Source organism: Carassius gibelio, chromosome A19 (genome assembly GCF_023724105.1).
Source record: "Carassius gibelio isolate Cgi1373 ecotype wild population from Czech Republic chromosome A19, carGib1.2-hapl.c, whole genome shotgun sequence".
Lineage (NCBI taxonomy): Eukaryota > Metazoa > Chordata > Actinopteri > Cypriniformes > Cyprinidae > Carassius > Carassius gibelio.
This window is the reverse complement of record NC_068389.1, coordinates 3,358,187-3,380,183: the sequence shown is the minus strand read 5'-3', so window position 1 is coordinate 3,380,183 and position 21,997 is coordinate 3,358,187. Positions and strand designations below refer to the sequence as shown.

General features: G+C 42.3%; 1 protein-coding gene across 2 annotated transcripts; it reads right to left on the bottom strand.

Moving 5' to 3' along the window:
* Nucleotides 1–1,292: 1,292 nt before the first annotated feature.
* On the bottom strand, nt 1,293–17,814 carry atf6b (activating transcription factor 6 beta). 2 transcript variants are annotated; one of them, XM_052532427.1, is made up of 17 exons: nt 17,571–17,814; nt 14,875–14,942; nt 14,630–14,708; nt 13,389–13,442; nt 13,091–13,173; nt 12,093–12,267; nt 10,811–10,972; nt 10,569–10,732; nt 9,371–9,550; nt 9,215–9,297; nt 7,975–8,181; nt 7,787–7,894; nt 6,816–6,912; nt 3,484–3,551; nt 3,293–3,392; nt 3,121–3,205; nt 1,293–2,613 (listed from the first exon to the last, which is right to left on the bottom strand). In XM_052532427.1, the coding sequence occupies exons 1-17, from the start codon at nt 17,632–17,634 to the stop codon at nt 2,354–2,356; spliced, it is 2,037 nt and encodes a 678-aa protein (XP_052388387.1). In that variant the 5' UTR covers nt 17,635–17,814; the 3' UTR covers nt 1,293–2,353. The 2 variants fall into 2 exon arrangements, with proteins under 2 accessions (XP_052388387.1, XP_052388388.1); XM_052532428.1 differs by lacking the exon at nt 17,571–17,814 and having other exon boundaries at nt 14,630–14,739; nt 14,875–14,910.
* Nucleotides 17,815–21,997: the final 4,183 nt, after the last annotated feature.

The following is a 21,997-nucleotide window of genomic DNA, read 5'->3' as shown; positions in this document are numbered from 1 at the left end:
ATGGAGAACTAGTGCCAGTAAGAGTGCGGAGTTATGACATCATCCCTCTAAAGCACACCACGAGGAAGTCACGTGAAATGATGTCACAGGGCTATTAATCTGTCACAGTCGATCAGCTCAGGGTCTGCAGAAACGGTTGGTACATGTGCCCGATCATCTGTTAGTTCATTTGGTCCCTTTCTTTGAAACCAGTGTCAAATGGAGGACGGAGGATTCCTCGGTTATGGATTTTGCCGTTGGAATCATTTATGTGGAGGAAGAGTAAGGGCTGGTAAATAAAAGGTTGCAGGCTTGAGTTCTTGAATTTAACCCTCCTATAATTGTGTGCAGGTTGCTCCAGAAGAGAATTGTGATTATGATAAAAAGGGTAATGGAAATGGTTTTGCAGACAAAAGCTCAAGCTCATGGAATATTCTCTTATTACATCTTAATAGAAAGTATTGCAAGCTACGCCAAATTCATTACCCTCAAGTGTACGTCCACAGCGGTACTCTCAGTGTGCAATGACAATTAAATGTTTTACGTCACAATTACTCATATTCATATTTATTCATTCATAGATATGTTTCTGAATGTCCTGTAGCTGATGGTCGTCTTGTATTTTGGGTGATATCTCGAGTGTTTCCACTCTTCACAGTCACACCACGGAAAAACCAGAAGTTCAACATAAACATGGTTAGTGTACTGAAACAAAATTAAAAAGTACCTAGATTGGATCTCTAGCAGAAACCTGGTAGAGATGGAAACTGCCAGCCATAGTAAAGAGAGAAACTCTTCTTGGAATGCACAATGTTATTCAGATGTCTGAAATATTCGATCAAATAAAAAGACTGTTTTGGTTTTTGTGGTCAAAGGATGGTAAAAATAAACTCCAAGTCTGCATAAAGTGGGTCAAAATGACCTGAATTCATTCCCTGTGGGACTTTGAGATGTTGTGATGCCTGGCTCTCAAAGGAAAGGAAGACAAACGAGAGACGCACCTTTCTGAGGGAAATGTGGAAAGTTCAGATTACAGCGGCTCTAAACTGCAGATTTCCTACGGTGTAAACACATGAAGGAGAGTAACATGTTAATAAACCAGAAATCATCTGTTAATCATTCATCAACTGGGAAACTTCTTGAAGAAAAAGAAAACCATCAAATCAAATCATTTGTCTATAGTTTCATGCATTCTGGTGTTAATAATGATCAGGTTAAATCACACCCAACTCTCTTCTCTTGATTTAATGCGTTGTCAGCTATGGTAACTCCGTAAGAAACGATTCTTTAACTAACTCACTGGACACAATCACTTACTACACAGTTTTTATCAAATGTATTTTCTCCTCTACAAATGAACACAGTAGTTCAAAACTCTCATACAGACAGGAAGAGAAAGTGTTTTCCATATGAAAGCTCTTTAAATAAAGTAAAAAAAAGCAGGTTTACATTTACATACACATCCCTCCATCACAGATAACAGAAGCATGCTAGAGCAGTTCATCATGGGAAGGCTTCATCATCTTCATCATCATCAGACGGACTGCGCTGGATTTGACAAGAAGCCATGAAGATTGCAGGTGACAAGAAAACATGAAATCATCTTCAATCAGGAGATAAAACATCTTCACAGAAGGAAAACTACAACAGAAATATACATCTGGCCACGGGCCTTATTCCCTTCGAGTTGAACACAAGGTGGTTGAGAGATATCAGCAAACGGAGCGGGATGATGGACGGCCAGTTAAGCGCTTTGTCAAAATCTAAACCTGTTCACTAATAAATTCACCGTCCTGTTAGTGGTTCGGGACAAAAGCAGCAAAACATTCAAGACAAGACACCTGAAAATGAAAACGCTAACGGCAGAAGCTTCTGTGACACGCTAACATTTCACAAGCCCAGCCATCAAAAGAAAGATCAAGCTGTGATGAGAAAGAGCAGCAAACCAGCAGCTTTACACTGGAGCAGCCGTCACCTGTGACAGAGCAAAGGATATATACAAACACCATCATTCCTTACATTCAAATCAAGATTCATAATGCTTTATATAATCTAATAGAAGAACATCCTTTTTTAAATAATCTCAATAAAAAAAAACAACAACAACAACACCAACACAAGGTATGTATAAAAAGAGAGCATATGATTCAGGAACAGAAGGTTTGAACAAACAGGCTACTGCTAACAGGAGGGAAGGAAACACAGCCCACCCGCGGAAGCCCCCAGCGCTAACCACATAAGTGCAACGGGCCATCAGTCATTTCACCGTATCATGTACGTGTCTGATCAATTGTCCTGTGTTCCCAGGGTTGATTCGAGAGTAAAAGAACCTTAAACTACTGCTGGAGAGTCCTTGGTTCCTGCTCTCAGACTCTCAATCAGATCCGCTCTGACTGATGAAGTAACCCGCGGTCCTCCGCCTCGGCGACGCCCCGCTGCCGTGCAAGTGATGCTGACGGCTGCGCAGCGAGGTGTGGTTAGCATGCTGATGGTGGGGGGGCGGAGTGGGGGGCGGGTCTCTGAGAGAGGGCGGGACTACAGAGGACTTGATTGGGATGATCCGCGTGTCCATCACCTCACAGTCCACCTGCATCATCATTTCATAGCCGCCCTGAGACGAGTTATACACCGAATCTACACGGGACACAAAACAAATCACAGGTTTTAAATATACAGACATTAAATGGGGAGAGTTCATAAAGATGTCATCATTTACTCAATCTCACGTCCTTTTAAACAACACTGAACTAGAGCTGCACAAAGAATCACGATCTCTGCTTCTCTCGATATTTAAAGCATAATCGTCTGTGATATTTGCCTGCTGGTTATTTATCCTGAAACAAGCTTTTCGATTAAATCAATAATTTGTGCTTTCTCTGCATTATGGAAAAAACGCTGCGACAAAATTGAAGCAAACCATGCCAGCTGACGTTCTCTTTATTTGTGCTTATGTGAAAGTGCAATAATTAACAATAAATAATTAAAATGACAATAGTCATGCTAACAATTCTGATCAATCATTTAACCCCTATCCTGCAGCCCCACAATGAACTTTCACGCATGATACATTTTTCAAAATATCATCTATAGAATAAAAACATTCACGAGGGTGAGTAAATTATTTATATTGATCAATCTCACCATTGATGGCCATGGCAGGCATGACCAGAGACATTTTGGGTCGAGTTGTTTTATTGTGGCTGATGGCAGGTAACAGCAGGTGATCCTACAAAAGTCAAGCATGAGATGAGTTTGAGTGAGAGGACATGTGTGTGTCCTTTCTGTCGACACTGCAGTGGTCTGCTCTTCTTACCCGTCTGAATGATACAACATAGAAAGTGTCCTCACGCCGATCAATAGCATCCAGAAAGTCGCTGTAGCTGATCTCTGGCCCAGGCAGGACCTGCAGCTGACTATAAGGACAAACCAAGCATACTTTTGATAAACATTTGTATTAATTAAAACATTTGCACAACTTGTTTTACTCTGAGGCCTTGTAGTTACCTTTCAATTGAACGATGAGCCTGAATTGGAAGGTACCTGGAAAAGTTTGTCTTTTTGTGCTGCGCTTTCTGCAGGTGATAGGGAAAGAACACATAAATCCAGCGAATCATGTGTAAACTATACTAATGTTTCACAGAGCAACTCATCTTTGATTCACTTCATGCAACATGCCTTGGAACATGCAACATGTTGCTCTACTGAGTGAACAACAATAAGGAACTGCACTGCTTCACACAGCACTGAATTCAGCTTCTATGAGGGAAATGACATGGAATGCACTGCACGGGTTCTGTGTTTGAAGAGTCTGTACGATACGGGTTCTGTGTTTGAAAAGTCTGTAAGATACAGGTTCTGAGTTTGAGGAGTCTGTACGATACGGGTTCTGTGTTTGAGGGAGTCTGTAAGGCACGGGTTCTGTGTTTGAGGGAGTCTGTAAGGTACGGGTTCTGTGTTTGAGGGAGTCTGTACGATACGGGTTCTGTGTTTGAAAAGTCTGTAAGATACAGGTTCTGAGTTTGAGGAGTCTGTACGATACGGGTTCTGTGTTTGAAGAGTCTGTACGATACGGGTTCTGTGTTTGAAAAGTCTGTAAGATACAGGTTCTGAGTTTGAGGAGTCTGTACGATACGGGTTCTGTGTTTGAGGGAGTCTGTAAGGCACGGGTTCTGTGTTTGAGGGAGTCTGTAAGGTACGGGTTCTGTGTTTGAGGGAGTCTGTAAGATACGGGTTCTGTGTTTGAGGAGTCTGTAAGATACGGGTTCTGTGTTTGAGGAGTCTATACGATACGGGTTCTGTGTTTGAGGAGTCTGTAAGATACAGGTTCTGTGTTTGAGGACGATACGGGTTCTGTGTTTGAGGAGTCTGCACGATACGGGTTCTGTGTTTGAAGAGTCTGTACGATACGGGTTCTGTGTTTGAAGAGTCTGTACGATACGGGTTCTGTGTTTGAAAAGTCTATAAGATACAGGTTCTGTGTTTGAGGAGTCTGTACGATACGGGTTCTGTGTTTGAGGGAGTCTGTAAGGTACGGGTTCTGTGTTTGAGGGAGTCTGTAAGGTACGGGTTCTGTGTTTGAGGGAGTCTGTAAGATACGCGTTCTGTGTTTGAGGAGTCTGTACGATACGGGTTCTGTGTTTGAGGAGTCTGTACGATACGGGTTCTGTGTTTGAGGAGTCTGTAAGATACGGGTTCTGTGTTTGAGGAGTCTGTAAGATACGGGTTCTGTGTTTGAGGAGTCTGTACGATACGGGTTCTGTGTTTGAGGGAGTCTGTAAGGTACGGGTTCTGTGTTTGAGGGAGTCTGTAAGGTACAGGTTCTGTGTTTGAGGAGTCTGTAAGATACGGGTTCTGTGTTTGAGGGAGTCTATACGATACGGGTTCTGTGTTTGAGGAGTCTATACGATACGGGGTTCTGTGTTTGAGGGAGTCTGTAAGATACGGGTTCTGTGTTTGTGGAGTCTGTAAGATACGGGTTCTGTAAGTGAGGAGTCTGTACGATACGGGTTCTGTAAGTGAGGAGTCTGTACGATACGGGTTCTGTGTTTGAGGAGTCTGTACGATACGGGTTCTGTGTTTGAGGAGTCTGTACGATACGGGTTCTGTGTTTGAGGGAGTCTGTACGATACGGGTTCTGTGTTTGAGGGAGTCTGTAAGATACGGGTTCTGTGTTTGAGGGAGTCTGTACGATACGGGTTCTGTGTTTGAGGGAGTCTGTACGATACAGGTTCCGTGTTTGAGGGAGTCTGTACGATACAGGTTCCGTGTTTGAGGGAGTCTGTAAGATACAGGTTCTGTGTTTGAGGGAGTCTGTACGATACGGGTTCTGTGTTTGAGGAGTCTATACGATACGGGGTTCTGTGTTTGAGGGAGTCTGTAAGATACGGGTTCTGTGTTTGAGGAGTCTGTAAGATACGGGTTCTGTGTTTGAGGAGTCTGTAGGATACGGGTTCTGTGTTTGAAGAGTCTATACGATACGGGTTCAGTGTTTGAGGGAGTCTGCACGATACGGGTACTGTGTTTGAGGAGTCTGTACGATACGGGTTCTGTGTTTGAGGAGTCTGTAAGATACGGGTTCTGTGTTTGAGGAGTCTGTAAGATACGGGTTCTGTGTTTGAGGGAGTCTGTACGATACGGGTTCTGTGTTTGAGGAGTCTGTAAGATACGGGTTCTGTGTTTGAGGAGTCTGTACGATACGGGTTCTGTGTTTGAGGGAGTCTGTACGATACGGGTTCTGTGTTTGAGGAGTCTGTAAGATACGGGTTCTGTGTTTGAGGGAGTCTGTAAGATACGGGTTCTGTGTTTGAGGAGTCTGCACGATACAGGGTTCTGTGTTTGAGGGAGTCTGTAAGATACGGGTTCTGTGTTTGAGGAGTCTGTACGATACGGGTTCTGTGTTTGAGGGAGTCTGTAAGGTACGGGTTCTGTGTTTGAGGGAGTCTGTAAGGTACAGGTTCTGTGTTTGAGGAGTCTGTACGGTACGGGTTCTGTGTTTGAGGGAGTCTATACGATACGGGTTCTGTGTCTGAGGAGTCTATACGATACGGGGTTCTGTGTTTGAGGGAGTCTGTAAGATACGGGTTCTGTGTTTGAGGAGTCTGTAGGATACGGGTTCTGTGTTTGAGGAGCCTGTACGATACGGGTTCTGTGTTTGAGGAGTCTGTACGATACGGGTTCTGTGTTTGAGGGAGTCTGTACGATACGGGTTCTGTGTTTGAGGAGTCTGTAAGATACGGGTTCTGTGTTTGAGGAGTCTGTAAGATACGGGTTCTGTGTTTGAGGGAGTCTGTAAGATACGGGTTCTGTGTTTGAGGAGTCTGTAAGATACGGGTTCTGTGTTTGAGGGAGTCTGTAAGATACGGGTTCTGTGTTTGAGGGAGTCTGTAAGATACGGGTTCTGTGTTTGAGGGAGTCTGTACGATACGGGTTCTGTGTTTGAGGGAGTCTGTAAGATACGGGTTCTGTGTTTGAGGAGTCTGTAAGATACGGGTTCTGTGTTTGAGGGAGTCTGTAAGATACGGGTTCTGTGTTTGAGGGAGTCTGTACGATACGGGTTCTGTGTTTGAGGGAGTCTGTAAGATACGGGTTCTGTGTTTGAGGAGTCTGTACGATACGGGTTCTGTGTTTGAAGGAGTCTGTACGATACGGGTTCTGTGTTTGAGGGAGTCTGTACGATACGGGTTCTGTAATTGAGGAGTCTGTACGATACGGGTTCTGTGTTTGAGGAGTCTGTAAGATACGGGTTCTGTGTTTGAGGGAGTCTGTATAATACATATTCTGTGTTTAAGCGAGTCTGCAAAAGCTTGCTGGGTAACAGAGCAGCTGTGTTTTCACACCTGAGCTATTTTTGTTTTCTTCACAACCTTCGCCTTTCTATCAGACTTCCGGTTATTCTGATGACGATGGACCCATCCACGCAGCTCATCCGCCAACCTGATGGAGAAACAGAGAGGGAGTAAAGCTCTCTGAAACAATCTGTTTGTCTTCACACAACTATGAAATTTATAAAAGTATCAACTTTATAGTTCCTTTAAAAAGAAAGGAAGAATGAAAGAAAGGAAATGAAACAATATTCAACATATTTCAATAAATTAATTTATATTTTAACTGCCAATCAAAAGTTTGGACACACCAACTCATTCTTTTGTGTCGATATTTCAGAATAGTAATTTAATAAAAAAGAAACTCAAAATTTAATACAAGAATCATAAACTCAAGACAAATGTGTCCTAACCTTTCACTGGTAGTGTATTTAAACTTGATTACCGTATTTTTCAGACTATAAGTTGGACCTGAGTATAAGTCGCATCAGTCCAAAAATATGTCATGACGAGGAAAAAAACATATATAAGTTGCATTGGACTATAAGTTGCATTTATTGAGAACCAAGAAAAAACATTACCGTCTCCAGCCGTGAGAGGGCGCTCTTATGTGTTCAGTGTAGACTACAGGAGCACTGAGCACCATATAGCGTTCTCTCGCGGCTGTACACGGTAATGTTTTCTGTTAGCTCATTTCTCTTTGTTCATGTCAAATTAATTTTGATAAGTAAGTCACACATGAGTATAAGTCACAGGACCAGCCAAACTATGAAAAAAAGTGCGACTTATAGTCCGGAAAATACGGTATATGATTGATTTACTGTAGTTAAATACAACAAAATAATAAATAGGATAATCAAATCAACTTCTCCATTTTAGATTTTGTTTTGTGATTAAGTGATATGTAAATTATGAAAATGAGATTAAATGGATTGGCTCAATGTAGATTTAAAGGGGCTGTAATGTTTATGTATTTACAAACTGACCTGAGGGACTCTGAGCGGTTGAATTGTCTGCAGTCAGAGGACGAGAAATATCTGTCTATGTCCTGAAGGAGGAGGTCTTTAACATCACTGAACACCTCGCTCTGATTCCTGAACAAGAAACACATGCTCAGACACAGTGACGGGGTCCACGTGTGTGTTTGTGTGTTCTTCTGCACAGTCAGCCTCACCTGAACTGATACGAGACTGATGCCTTCTTGTCCAGCTCTGCTTTCCTCCAGCGTTCTTCCTCCTCTCTGTCTGTCTTCTGCTCCGTGGTTCTCTCGGTTGCTCGTTTCCTGCTCAGCTCCTGAGATCTCTCAAACTCCAGCAAGCGTCTTCCTGTCTGAGGGCTAGACGCTTCCTCGATCCCAGCTTCCAACGTCCTGTCTCTGAGACTGCAGGAGAGAGACATCAACAGAACTTCAGTGTTTCAAATAACCTTTGTGGAAAATGTCAAAATATAAGTAAAATAATGTTCCATCATCATTAGGTGTAACAGATACAATTATGTAAAAAGAAACATTCATATCATTACCTGCACTTAATAAAATTAAAAAGATTAAAGAAAAAAATATATTAAGTGATCATACAAAATTTTATTATATTTTAAGTGATTAAAAAATGTATTGCTGTAAAAAGGGTAAAACCTGTTAGTCTGAAGGATAGTGCCAAAGATAAGTAAAGATTTAAAATGACAGCTAATTAGTATTTGTGGGTTAGGGTTTTTAATGTCATCTTATGATTTTTGTTCTAAATATGCCGAACAAGATGTTTTGGTATATGAACTACTGTTACACTGTTCAGAGGAGAATCACAAAGCAAAAGCTCAAACACTTCTGACAGTGGACTTCTCCATTTCCAGATGGAGAATATACCTGTGCAATGTAAGCTCTGCATCACATCACATCTCTGTCAGAGCTTCTGACGCTTTAAACTGAAACTACAAACTATAGGCCTCTAGGAGAGAAATATTTAAATGCAAAAAATAAAAATAAAGAAAAGAAAAAAGGCTCCGACTGGTTGAAGAACTCCATCTTTTTCTGCTGTTTGATTTGATTACTGTGCGTGGACAAATCATATTACACAAAATGCGCACACGTTTGCAGGTCTGCTAATGTCTATGAACGATTGTTACTGTACTCTGATAAAACAGGATCACTCTGCTGAAAAAGCATTTTTTAGTAACAAGTTGATAAATGTTGTGTTTGTGGTAAGATCAGTAGCGGACTGACAACTGTTCTGTGTGAAAGCACACGCACTCCTCAACTGGACCTACATCAGCTGTACTGTACATCTGCTGTCTGAAAACACTGTTGTTATTCAGATGTTTCACCTGCATTGGCACAAGACCTGAAGAATCCGTTCCCAATGTCTGTTCTATGCCGATACGCTTGTTGTTTAGAGAGTGATTGCAGCTGCAGTGTTTACCTGACGGGGCTGAAGGTAAAGGTGATGAAGAGGAACAGGGCCATCACACACAGAGCTCTCTTGTTGGTGCCAGACTCCGTGGCCTGTTAGGCACAACACACAATTATACACCGCATGAGAACTGCAGCGTGTGAGAATGCAGGGTTATGGTCTGACCTCTCTCCCGGCGAGACGCAGTCGCAGCGCTTGGTTCTCTCTGCGCAGACGCTCGTTCTCCTGCTGCGCCTCCCGAAGCTGCGCCTCCAGGTTCTGCAGGTACTCCTTCTTCTTCTTGCGGCTCTGACAGGCCGACTCACGGTTCTTGATCATACGCTGCTGCCTCTTCAAAACCTTCATCTGAGGACCACAAGTGTGTTCACTGTATGGGATCACTGTAACTTAGGGGTGGGCGATACAGCCTCAAAATTATATCACAATATTTCAAGAATATTAAATAACCATATTTATGATGATAAAGAGGAGAAAAACAAAACAAAACCTGGAACTATATTTTATTTGTGATTGCAGCTGGCAGGCAGCAGCATCTGTGAGTGCAAACACAATGAAGGGCATTTATCAGTCCTTTTCTGTCGTCGATGACAGACACTACCTAAGCTGAAGAGTGAATCTACTGTCATCAGAGGATGTTTGGTGCTTTGTTACTATGTAATAATGTATACCGGTATTATCGAGCTGGTGCTGTGGTGTGTCGAGGCTTACATGATAACTGAGATGAATGCACAGTTTACGAAATACTTTTAAAATTACATTTCATGACACAATAACAGTAATATTTTGAAAATGATCAGAATAAATGGTGGTTGATGTTTAGCGTCCAAGCCCCGCCCCCGAAAGTTCAGGACCTTTGACAAAGTATCACCTCGTCTCCACTTCCTGGGTAAACTTGGCTGAAGATATCGGCATCAGCTGACCACTACTGCAGACATCAGGTGAATGTTTTCAGTGTTTGTGGAGAAAGCTTTTTAAAAATGCTGTATAGCTGATGTTCTGTACGTGTTTAGCGTACACCTACGTCCCTATAGAGCTGTTTTAGACCCCAAACGGAGCTCCTAGAACTAAAGCGGTTTCGTGGTTCTGCGGTTCTAACATAGAGCGATGAAGAGGTTCCTCCGGCGTGAAGCTCCTTCAGTCCTGATCTCTCTCGGGGTTTATTTGGTCACATGGACCAGCTGAACTAAACGTGCGTCACACACAAACAGTACAGCATTCACTGGATTACTATCTCTTCAGAACTGACTTGATGGACAGGAACTAAAAGATCTAGTTATGTTCTTGTTAAATAAATAAATGTCTACATTACTCTACACATGTGTCAGTATTGAGTTAAAACACGGCAGCTGTCGGCGGGACTCACGTCGATGTCACTGCAGATGTTTCCAGGCAGAGAGGATGCTGGGATGAGGGGTTTGCTCGGGAGCACGGCTGAGGGGCTCGTGCAGAGGGGCATGCTGGGAGACAACGGCTCCACTTTAACGATAGCAGGAGCAGAACCCAGACACACGGACTGGGACAGAACCACTGCAGGAGACAGACAGACAGAGTCATCTACACCGTGACAGAAGCGGAGCTGACATCCTGGTGTGCTGGTGACCTCACCGGGTCTGCTGCTCTGCTCGAGGGGTGGGACGGGGACAGGAACGCTCTGCAGGAGGACAGCTTTGGGACCGGAGCTCTGAGCCACACACACGGGTTTGGGCTGGATCAGAGGTTTACTGCTCAGAATACTGCTGGCCTTCAGCGTGGCTGCTGCGGAGAGCGCTGGACACACACACACACACACACACACACACACACTGCTCATCATTCACAGAAAACACACTCGAGAACCAGCGACGTGTGGCTTCAGTCACGTTCAGAGGAACAGCACACAGTCTTCAGTGAATAATCACTTTGGGTCAGTTCTTCACCTGGACTCTAGACACAGGTCAACTCAAACAAGATACTTTAACACACATTTATTGGGCTTCGTGACAGGCCCTTCTCACGGTGTCTGCTTTTATGGAAATATATTATTCAGTATAAAAAAAGAGAAAATATTTGCATAATATGTATTTCCTGCTGTGTTGGTTCTCTCAGAAGATTGAAGTGTGAGAGCACATCAGCTAGAGGAACAGGAACAGAGCTCAGTCACAGTGCGACAGTCTCTCAGTGTCACATTACTCAGAACACAGTCACCGCCCTGTGTGTGTGTGTGTGTGTGTGTGAGGGAGGTGTGTGAGGGAGTGAGAGTGAGAGAGAGAGAGAGAGAGTGTGTGTGTGTGAGGGAGGTGTGTGAGGGAGTGAGAGTGAGAGAGAGAGAGAGAGAGTGTGTGTGTGTGTGTGTGTGAGGGAGGTGTGTGTGTGTGTGTGTGTGTGAGGGAGGTGTGTGAGGGAGTGAGAGTGAGAGAGAGAGTGTGTGTGTGTGTGTGTGAGGGAGTGAGAGTGAGAGAGAGAGAGTGTGTGTGTGTGTGTGTGTGTGAGGGAGTGAGAGTGAGAGAGAGAGAGTGTGTGTGTGTGTGTGAGGGAGGTGTGTGAGGGAGTGAGAGTGAGAGAGAGTGTGTGTGTGTGTGAGCATGTGTGTGTTCAGACCTGTGGTGTGTGCAGACCTGTGGTGTGTGTGTGTGTGTGCAGACCTGCGGTGTGTGTGTGTGTGTGTGCAGACCTGTGTCTGTGTGTGTGTGAGCATGTTTGTGTTCAGACCTGTGGTGTGTGCAGACCTGTGGTGTGTGTGCAGACCTGCGGTGTGTGTGTGTGTGTGCAGACCTGCGGTGCGTGTGTGTGTGTGTGTGTGCAGACCTGCGGTGTGTGTGTGTGTGTGTGTGAGCCTGTGTGTGTGTGTGTGTGTGTGTGTGAGGGAGGTGTGTGCAGACCTGTGGTGTGTGTGTGTGTGTGTGCAGACCTGCGGTGTGTGTGTCGAGGCTGCTGATCACGTGCTGCTGTAAGCTCAGAGGAAGCGGAGGCTGCTGCTGTGGAGTGATGCTGCTGACGGTGACCTCCACACTGGACAGAGGAGGTGAGAGCACGTCTCCATACATGTACGGTGGAGTGGGGGGGTTCTCACTCTTCACCGTCACCTGAGAGAGACGGAGAACCACACACACACACACACAGAGGAGCCAGATCACACTCCTGAACACTGGTGTTATCACGGACCGTCTCAGTGTTCAGTACAGAGACCACTGAACATCCACGCTTCTCACTACCACTAAAATATAATTCAAGAAAGAAAAAACTTCTCCTCACTAAAAATAAAAACAATGGCAATCTTTATTCTTCTTTACAATTGTGCTTAAAGTTTTTCTACAAGTAATATAATTATGAAAATCAGTAAACAAGCTTCACCCTAATTTAATTTGTCTTTAAATAATGAAACTTAAACTCATTTTATTTTTTGGTAAATAAAGGGGATTTGCTATTAAAATTAAAACATTGTGTGATTTATTCATTTTAAAAATAAAGTTGTATTAATGTTTTCAACAGCAGTAGCAGTTTCATATACATTCTATTAATAATAGTAATATTTCTAGCACAATGCCTTTACGTGAAAACAAACTTTTATTTTGACACTGGCTCACTCTAAACAGTGTTAGACTCATTTATGCTAACTTTGACAAACTCGGTGACTGTCCATATTAAAATGTAAGTAACATGACTGGATTTTGAGACTCTGTCTGTGTTTTCTGCTTCATAGCGCTGTATGCGTTCAGATCCGGGTTGAGCGGGTCCTCGGTACCACCGGTATTTACAGAAACCTGCTGCCGTCACATTTTCATTATTTTAGTACCGAGCTGGTCCCGAAGTACAACACTAGTGAATACTCATTCATCTCTTGAACTACTTGAAATATTTCATTTAATCTTGAAACATGAATCATAAAGTGCTGTCTTGAACACACACCTGAGCTTCAGGGAGAGATGGGATAGAGCTGTCAGAGGTCAGAGACGAGGCAGGGGATGGAGGTTCAGTCTTCACCTGGAAAACTACCACACACACACACACCTTACATGCACTGTGGCAAAACTTACACTGTTCGATGATGAAAACATCTGCAATCATCTAATTACTCTAATGTGTTAGCTAGAACTATTAATGAGGTTTGGTATCCTACTGAAGATAAATACATACACACACACACACACACACACATAGATAAGTCAATAATAAGAGACCTGCATGGGGAAGTGTTCAGACTTACACATGTCCACTGGCAGAGGCTGTGTTAAAGTCATTTCATCCTTCAACACTTCTCCTACAAACAGAGAGGGACTGGGTTAACCTGAACTCTTTGGTCATGCATCGCTCCACCCCAGAGTCGGGACGGAGCATGATCTAATGCACTCTAAATGCTGGATCTTTGAACACTATAGGACTACTGGAACACAAACATTATTAATCTTTTCTGGAACAAGAACTGGTCATAAAACTACATAAAACAAGTGTCTGACACGAGGAACAGTGTGTAGCACAGCCACACACACACCACAGCTGAATTTGGGATCTTTTTATTATAAATGCCATAATGCCAGTTAAAACATAGCAATTGTGTTTTAACATACAACAAACACCACAAAACCATTCAAAGACGTTTGTTCAAATGCTTAAATGAGCATGATGATATGAGGAACAGACGGCTGATTTAGAACAGCAGATTCAGTGACGTTACAGCTGATCTAGGGGTGTGCTGTGTGCCCATTTAAATCATCTGCTCTTGAAGAAACTGTTGCTACCGTTAGACTGAACAACAGCAGTGTGAACTCAGTGCTAGAGTTACTCTCTGGTTATCTGTGTGTGTTTGACTGGTGTACAGGTCTGACCTGTGCCTCTTCTGAGCGCCGCACGCGCACTAAAGCCTGTCAAACAGTTATCTTTTGTGCTAATACTGTCAAAACACACAAGGTTTACATGTAGACTCAGGTTCTGTCTGAAATGAAAGTAAACAGTTGAGAGAGAAGAGTATGTGTGCAGCTCTTAAAGGGACAGTACGCCTATTAAACATGCAGCCTACTGTCATTACTGTCGAGGGATAGATCAGCCTAAAATATGATTCTCATACGGTATAGAAGACGTTTGTGCAAATGTTCTGAAGTGCAATTCTGGAAATGTTCTTAAGAATCTTATTTTTAGCACAAACAGTTTGATGTTGCTTTTAGAGAGGCAGTCTCAAGATGAAGTGATCGCTTCAGTTGTGTGTGGTCTTCTGCGTTCTCTCCACAGAGTATGTGTGTGTGTGTGTGTGCTGTTACAGTACACATGGGCTGTATGTGACAGTTTCTATTACATTTTATTACATGCATCTGGTGTTATGTTGTAATGCTTACGGTAATTACAGCAAATTCTGAAACGGAAATGGCCTCATGTGTGAATTATTTTAGTATGGGCCTGGAGTATTTCCCTTGCCCTGAACTAGAGGAAGCAGAGGAAGTGCTGGTGTCCCACCTGTCAGGTCTTCATCCAGGTTCTTCCACGGTGATGTGGGGTCATCAGGGTCCAGCGTGAGGACCAGATCACTGTCCAGCTGAGACAGAGACAGAGACAGAGACAGCACTCTTTCAGCACAGTGAGTGTTATTACTGTCACAGCCATTCAGTCCATTAATCTGACGAAAACAAGCTTCTCTGTGTCTCTGTGAGAACAGATGGGTGGATCTGGAGAGACCGAGTGTGTGTGTGTGGTGAACGTACCGATGTGTCATATTTCAGTTCTCCGGTGAAATCCTCCTCCATATCCTCACACTGGTACAGACAGGCATCTGAGAGACAGAGACATGCACAGATTATGTGATTACAATAAGAAGGAAACACGATGCTTTAGGAGCTGGAGGGGTAAACCCTGGCGACTCTGAGAGCAGAGGATCCTGCTTACTTCTTCTGTGGTGGGACACACTCAGAACACATATCTATTATTAGCTTACACAGACTTTAAACAAAACAAAGTACACATCGGAGCATGAATGTTGCACACTTTAAGGCTGGTTCACACAGCAGGATAATTAGGCCGATTTTAGCCCCGATTCCCCCCTTCCGACAATCTTAGGATGCTCCGATTATCGTAAAATAATCTGATCAAATATTCCTGCCGTGTGTGGTGTGTTACGACCGCTCTCCTCTGCTCAGAAGGACGTCGGGACCGCTCCGATCTCAAATCGGGGATATTCAACATGTTGGATTTATTTTGCCCGATTTCTTCTCGTGTGTGGTGTCCCCCGAGGACAAATGATCACGCAGCCTGTGGACTGTGGCGTGTAGCCAATCAGAAAGCGAGGTGACGAGGCGGCGAGGAAGTACCGGGAAACAAAATCAAAACAGCCGGCGTATATAATATATCAAATATAACAAATACAAATAAAGTCGATGGGCATAACTACATCCACAACTGCAGTCCACCAGAGTACATGGAAACGAATATATGAACGTTTATTTCAACGGTTATTAATCTGTGTAGTACGTAACAACATTTCTATGAGATAAAACAACAACTTTCCTCCATATCATGATGTAGCAAGTATAGTTCATATAGTTTCCCGTCTGACCTGGGAATGCTCGGGAGTCAAATCGGTTCGTGTGTGATGTGTTGATATTGCCGTGTGGCTGCACACCACACACTGAACGACCAAAACTGTTAGACCCGTGATTTTTTATCGCCGTGTGTGGGGTCTCTCAGGTTTGGAAAATCGGCCGACAATTTTAAAATCGTCCCGTGTGAACCAGGCCTTAGTTGTTCAATTATCCTCAGAGTGAAAAGGTGGACCTCTCACACCAATCTCACGCTCACACCGATCTCACACCGATCTCACACCGATCTCACACGATCTCTCGCCGATCTCAAGCCAATCTCACACCGATCTCTCGCTGATCTCACAGAGATCTCTCGCTGATCTCACACTGATCTCACGATGTTCTCTTACTGATCGAACACTGATCTCTCGCCGATCTCACACTGATCTCACGGAGATCTCTCGCTGATCTCACACCGATCTCACACTGATCTCACGGAGATCTCTTGCTGATCTCACACCGATCTCTCACTGATCTCACACCGATCTCACACCGATCTCACACGATCTCTCGCCGATCTCACACGATCTCTCACTGATCTCACACTGATCTCTCGCCGATCTCACGCCGATCTCACACTGATCTCACGATGTTCTCTTACTGATCGAACACTGATCTCACACCGATCTCTCACTGATCTCACGGAGATCTCACACCGATCTCACGGAGATCTCTTGCTGATCTCACACTGATCTCACGGAGATCTCTCGCTGATCTCACGGAGATCTCTTGCTGATCTCACACTGATCTCACGGAGATCTCTCGCTGATCTCACACCGATCTCTCGCCGATCTCACACTGATCTCACGGAGATCTCTTGCTGATCTCACACTGATCTCACGGAGATCTCTTGCTGATCTCACACTGATCTCACGGAGATCTCTTGCTGATCTCACACCGATCTCTTGCTGATCTCACACTGATCTCATGGAGATCTCTCGCCGATCTCACACTGATCTCAAAGAGATCTCTTGCTGATCTCACACTGATCTCACGGAGATCTCTTGCTGATCTCACACTGATCTCACGGAGATCTCTTGCTGATCTCACACTGATCTCACGGAGATCTCTTGCTGATCTCACACTGATCTCACGGAGATCTCTTGCTGATCTCACACTGATCTCACGGAGATCTCTCGCTGATCTCACACCGATCTCTCGCCGATCTCACACTGATCTCACGGAGATCTCTTGCTGATCTCACACTGATCTCACGGAGATCTCTTGCTGATCTCACACTGATCTCACGGAGATCTCTTGCTGATCTCACACCGATCTCTTGCTGATCTCACACTGATCTCATGGAGATCTCTCGCCGATCTCACACTGATCTCACGGAGATCTCTTGCTGATCTCACACTGATCTCACGGAGATCTCTTGCTGATCTCACACTGATCTCACGGAGATCTCTTGCTGATCTCACACTGATCTCACGGAGATCTCTTGCTGATCTCACACTGATCTCACGGAGATCTCTCGCTGATCTCACACCGATCTCTCGCCGATCTCACACTGATCTCACGGAGATCTCACATGATCTCGCACTGATCTCACGCTGCTGAGGCTCTTCTGTCCTCTCCAGAGAGACGCAGACGGATCTCAGACAGGAATCACAACACGTTCAGAGCAGCTGCTTCAGAAACAACACAACACACTACACATGCCACATGATGTTTTTGAGATCTAAATGGGGGGGGGGGGGGGATCCACATGTGAACTCGATGCGGAGTGACTCCGGGCTCGCTCCCTGCGGTGTCGTCATCAGCACTATTATTACATTATCACAGGCTCGTTACAAACCATCTGCCGTGACGTCACTCACCCCAGTCCTCGCTGGTCAGCAGGTTATCGGCGTAGAAGCGACTGTCCAGCTCCGCGGTCATCATCGCCAAACTCAGCAGGAAATCACGCTTCTACCTCACGTCCTTCAGTTAGTGAAACACCCCAACCATGAAGCAGATTACTGGATTTGACTGACTGGTTTTCGTCAAACGGTTTAGCTCGCCATTCCGCACCGTCTGACACACACAGACAAGGAAGCGCATTTCCTCATCAGCTCCTGCCTCTGTTTGTTCTGATCAGCCAATGGGAATGCAGAACAGAAGATTGGCAGGACGGCTGGCCTCTAGGAACCCAGAACGAATGAGCCAATGGATGAGTTTTCTCGCGAGGAGGCGGGCTGTAGTGAATGACTGCTACAGAGGCCAGTAATGAAAACACGTTTGAATTCACGATCTACACAGCTCCTTTATATCTGTATTGTGGTTCTTCGTGCCGAATTTTCTCAATTCTACTTTTGCATAAAGCGTGGTTCCGTCATTAAGTTGAGCATAAACGGGTTTGTGGAGAGTTCTTGAATCTGCAGCTCTTACACAACTCACGCAGATCTCTCGGTTCTCACGTGGACTCGAGCATGAGAACAAGTGAGCGTGAGAACTCTCATCAGCTTCGCTTAAAACTGCGTTCAGGGGACCCTTGAATCCGCCAATAATAATCCTTTCAATTAAAGGCTGGCTTATTCATATGGTTGTGTAGTGTAAGTAACTAGAAAGTTCACTCTGTTCTTCTAGTTTAACGGTGACTTATTTTCATGTTTTCGGGAGAAATGGGTGAGTGTATGTGGTTAACCCCTAAAAAAGAAAAAAAAGAAAATAGAAATTCACGGTGCCTGGGAGAAGACATTGTCGGTTCCCATACAGCAGTCACATAGATTGAAATATATATTTTAAATAAACATATTTGGATGTATTTAAATATCTTAAATTCAAATAGAAGAAAATATATTTAATACAATATATGTAATTTACAAATATATTTAAATATTAGATTTTGGCCGCTTTTTTAACATTTTAACATATAGTAAACATGTAAATATACTTTTATTTATACATATATTTATTTACTTTATACGTAAATATATTTAGATATCAGACTATGTAAATATATACATTTGCAATATTTGTTCATATATTAATTTCTAATATTAATTAACATATTACATTTATCTAGGTAAATATATTAGATTTCTATAAATCCAAATATATTTTAAAACAAAAACATGTTAACAACTTAAACATGTTTCATAGAATATATTCCCGTAAATAAGTTAAATCTTCACACATGTACCTGTTTTCAGTATCGAAATTATAATTTGCCCCTTCATAATAAATAAAATGCAAACAAAATTTGGACCCTGAAAAACTGGAAAACTCTCCAGAAAATGTAACTCAAAAACAGTGACAATATAAATTGACTTATTAATATAAAGAGTACATTTATCAACACCAGTTCAGCATGAACCAACTAAATTATGAATGCTTATGAAGTGTCTTACACGTAAATGAAAGATTATCCTTCTGTAAACATCCATGGTCAAAACATTATGCACAAATATTAACAGTTAGCCTATGAAAATATCAGCTAGCGGTCACATAATGTTTTTGGGTGGTTGTATACAACAAGACAATAATTCTTTCACCGTGCAAATTATGATAATTTCCATCAGTTAAGCTTTAAATCAGACACATAAATGCATTGTGGTAAGAATTGATTCAGTCATTTTATTTATTTGAATTAGAGAGAAAAAGAGAAAGAGGGATGAAAGTTATGTGTGTGAACTTGAGTCTGCATGTCAATAAAGAACTCTTAAGATAAGAGACCAGTTACATTGGTGCCGTGACCCGGATGGGAGTGAGGTTTGGGGGGGTGAGTGTAACGGAGGCCAGCGAGTAGGTGCTGTGCAGGTAAACCTCATTCCCCAATCTCAAGAGACGCACTAGCAACAGACACTTTAGCCTCCTTGTCAGGGGCGTAGATTACGCGGGGGACATGCCCCCACACTTTTATCATCACGGAAATTCGTCCCCCGCACTTTTTCGGGCAAGTGTGTTCGCATAGAGGTTTTCAATATGATGTATAGATAAATATAGATTTAAACTCAAAGAAACAGGATAGTCTGCAAATGACCTGATGTTTTTTTCTGACCCAGAAGGCGAAATGAACATCACGGAGCACTAAACACTCCTGCAGTGTGTGTGCGTGCGTGCGTGTGTGTGTGTGTTTCATTCATAATCGAAGTCGGAGGGCGCTCTCGCGCAGAAAGCATCCACCTATCGCTGTATGAAAACAATTGTTTTCGGTTTTGTTTTTTTAAAGTCCGAAAAAATCTCCAGCAGGTGATAAATAAAGTAAATGAACAATGTAATGCTAATAGCATTTATTACAGTATAGAAACTATTCTGCCTTATTATGTGATAAAAAGTGTTTGTAGTATATAAACAAATCATTATTTGTTATTGTCCAGCAGTTATAGATTTCTAAGCAAATTAAAAGCTAGAGATTAGAGAAAAAAATAAAGTCAGAAGTTTTTGAACAGTAAGCTTGTTAATGTTTTTTTAAAGAAGTCTCTTCTGTTCACCAAGCCTGGATTTATTTGATCCATGTTGCAAATCAGTGAAATTTTGAAATATCCAAAATATCAAAAAATAGAAGCTGTTTTCTATTTTAAAATATTTCAAAATGTAATTTATTGAGATTTCAAAGCTGATTCGAGTCACACAATCATTCAGAAATAATTCTGATATACTGATTTGCTGCTAAAAAAAAAAAAAATCTTGTATTATGATAATGTTGAAAACAACGGAGTAGACGTTTTTCAGGTTACTTTGATGAATAGAAAGTTCAGAAGAGCAACATTTATCTGGAATATAAATCTCTGTAATAGAAATCATTGTAAATTGATGTCTTTATCATCACTTTTGATCAATTTAAAGAATCCTTGCTAAATAAAAGTATTAATTTCTATCATTTATAAAAAATAAAAAAAAATCACATAAATGCTGATCTGTGGATCCTTCTAGTCATCAAAGAATGCTGAAAAAAAAATTTACTCATCTGTTTTAAATATTGATAATCAGCAAATAGTCATATTATAATGATTTCTGATTAATGTGACACCGAAGACTGGAGGAATGATGCTGAAAATACACATTTGATCAGAGGAATAAATTACCTTTAAAATTCAAATAGAAAACAGCTGTTTGAAACAGAATAAATATTTTGATCGAACTTTGGATCAAATAAATGCAGGCTTGGTGAGCAGAAGAGATTTATTTCAAAACATTAAAAATCTTACTGTTTAAAAAACTGTTGACTGGTGGGCTATATAGATTACGGAAATGTTATATCGTAATGTTTTATGTGTCTGTGTGTGTGTGTAATTTCTGTCCCCCTCACTTCTGAAAAGATGGCTACGCCCCTGCTCCTTGTCAATGTGTCCCAGAGTTCGAGGCCCACTCGAAGCGAGGGCAAGGTGTGGCAGTGAGGACCCGGGAGAGAGGGGTATATATATATATATGCTTCATTTAGATCTCTACTTAATGTTCTGAATACTTTTGTCATACCTTAATCAAGCTCTGTACAAAGGAAAATAATGTAAGAATGTGAATTTATGTTATGCATTTAAACATGCATTTATTTTTCTTTTCATTGTTGTACTTTACAAATAAAGACATATTTTCTAGTACGGCTGCACTGTACTCATAATTGGTCTACTTGTAGATTGAATTATAAATAAAAAATAATAACATATTATCTTGCGCCCTATTGTGATCTTTAATTGAACAATATTTCAGTAGACACACGTGTACACATACACATACTACATACAAAGCAGTTTCAGCTTTCCCTTATGTAGTGGTGAATTAGTGACTACCACAGTCAGTTTTAACAGTGTGCAACAACTTTATTCAGCCGCAAATTTAAACTGGATAAAGCTTTGAAGAGCTATCACAGCGCTCGACGAGTAAGGGACCAATTCCACCATTTGGGTTAAAACGTCTGATGTGTTTTAAATAAAATTACTTTTAACATTTCAAAAGAACATTTAAATATAACACATTGGCAAACTGTAAAGCTTGTATAACTATAGATTTTATTATAGCCATGCAGTGAGACTACTAAGATCATTTATTTCACAGAAATTAGCAAAAGTGACAAATCATCCACAATCCCTCTCCAAACACGTTCAGATTCCCCCGACATTGGTTGCTTGAATCAGTCTCATACTCCCGCTGTAAAGCTCTTCTCACTGTCCAATGACAGTGTGTTATATTTACAAGCGAGAAAGGGGTTGGCTCTTCAAATTAAGGCGAAAGTTGATTGGTTGCTCCCATGTGTGTACTGTCCAATGGAATTTGGCAAATGCATTTTTAAATAGCAATTTAAAATGTGGTTTTAAAAAGATTTATT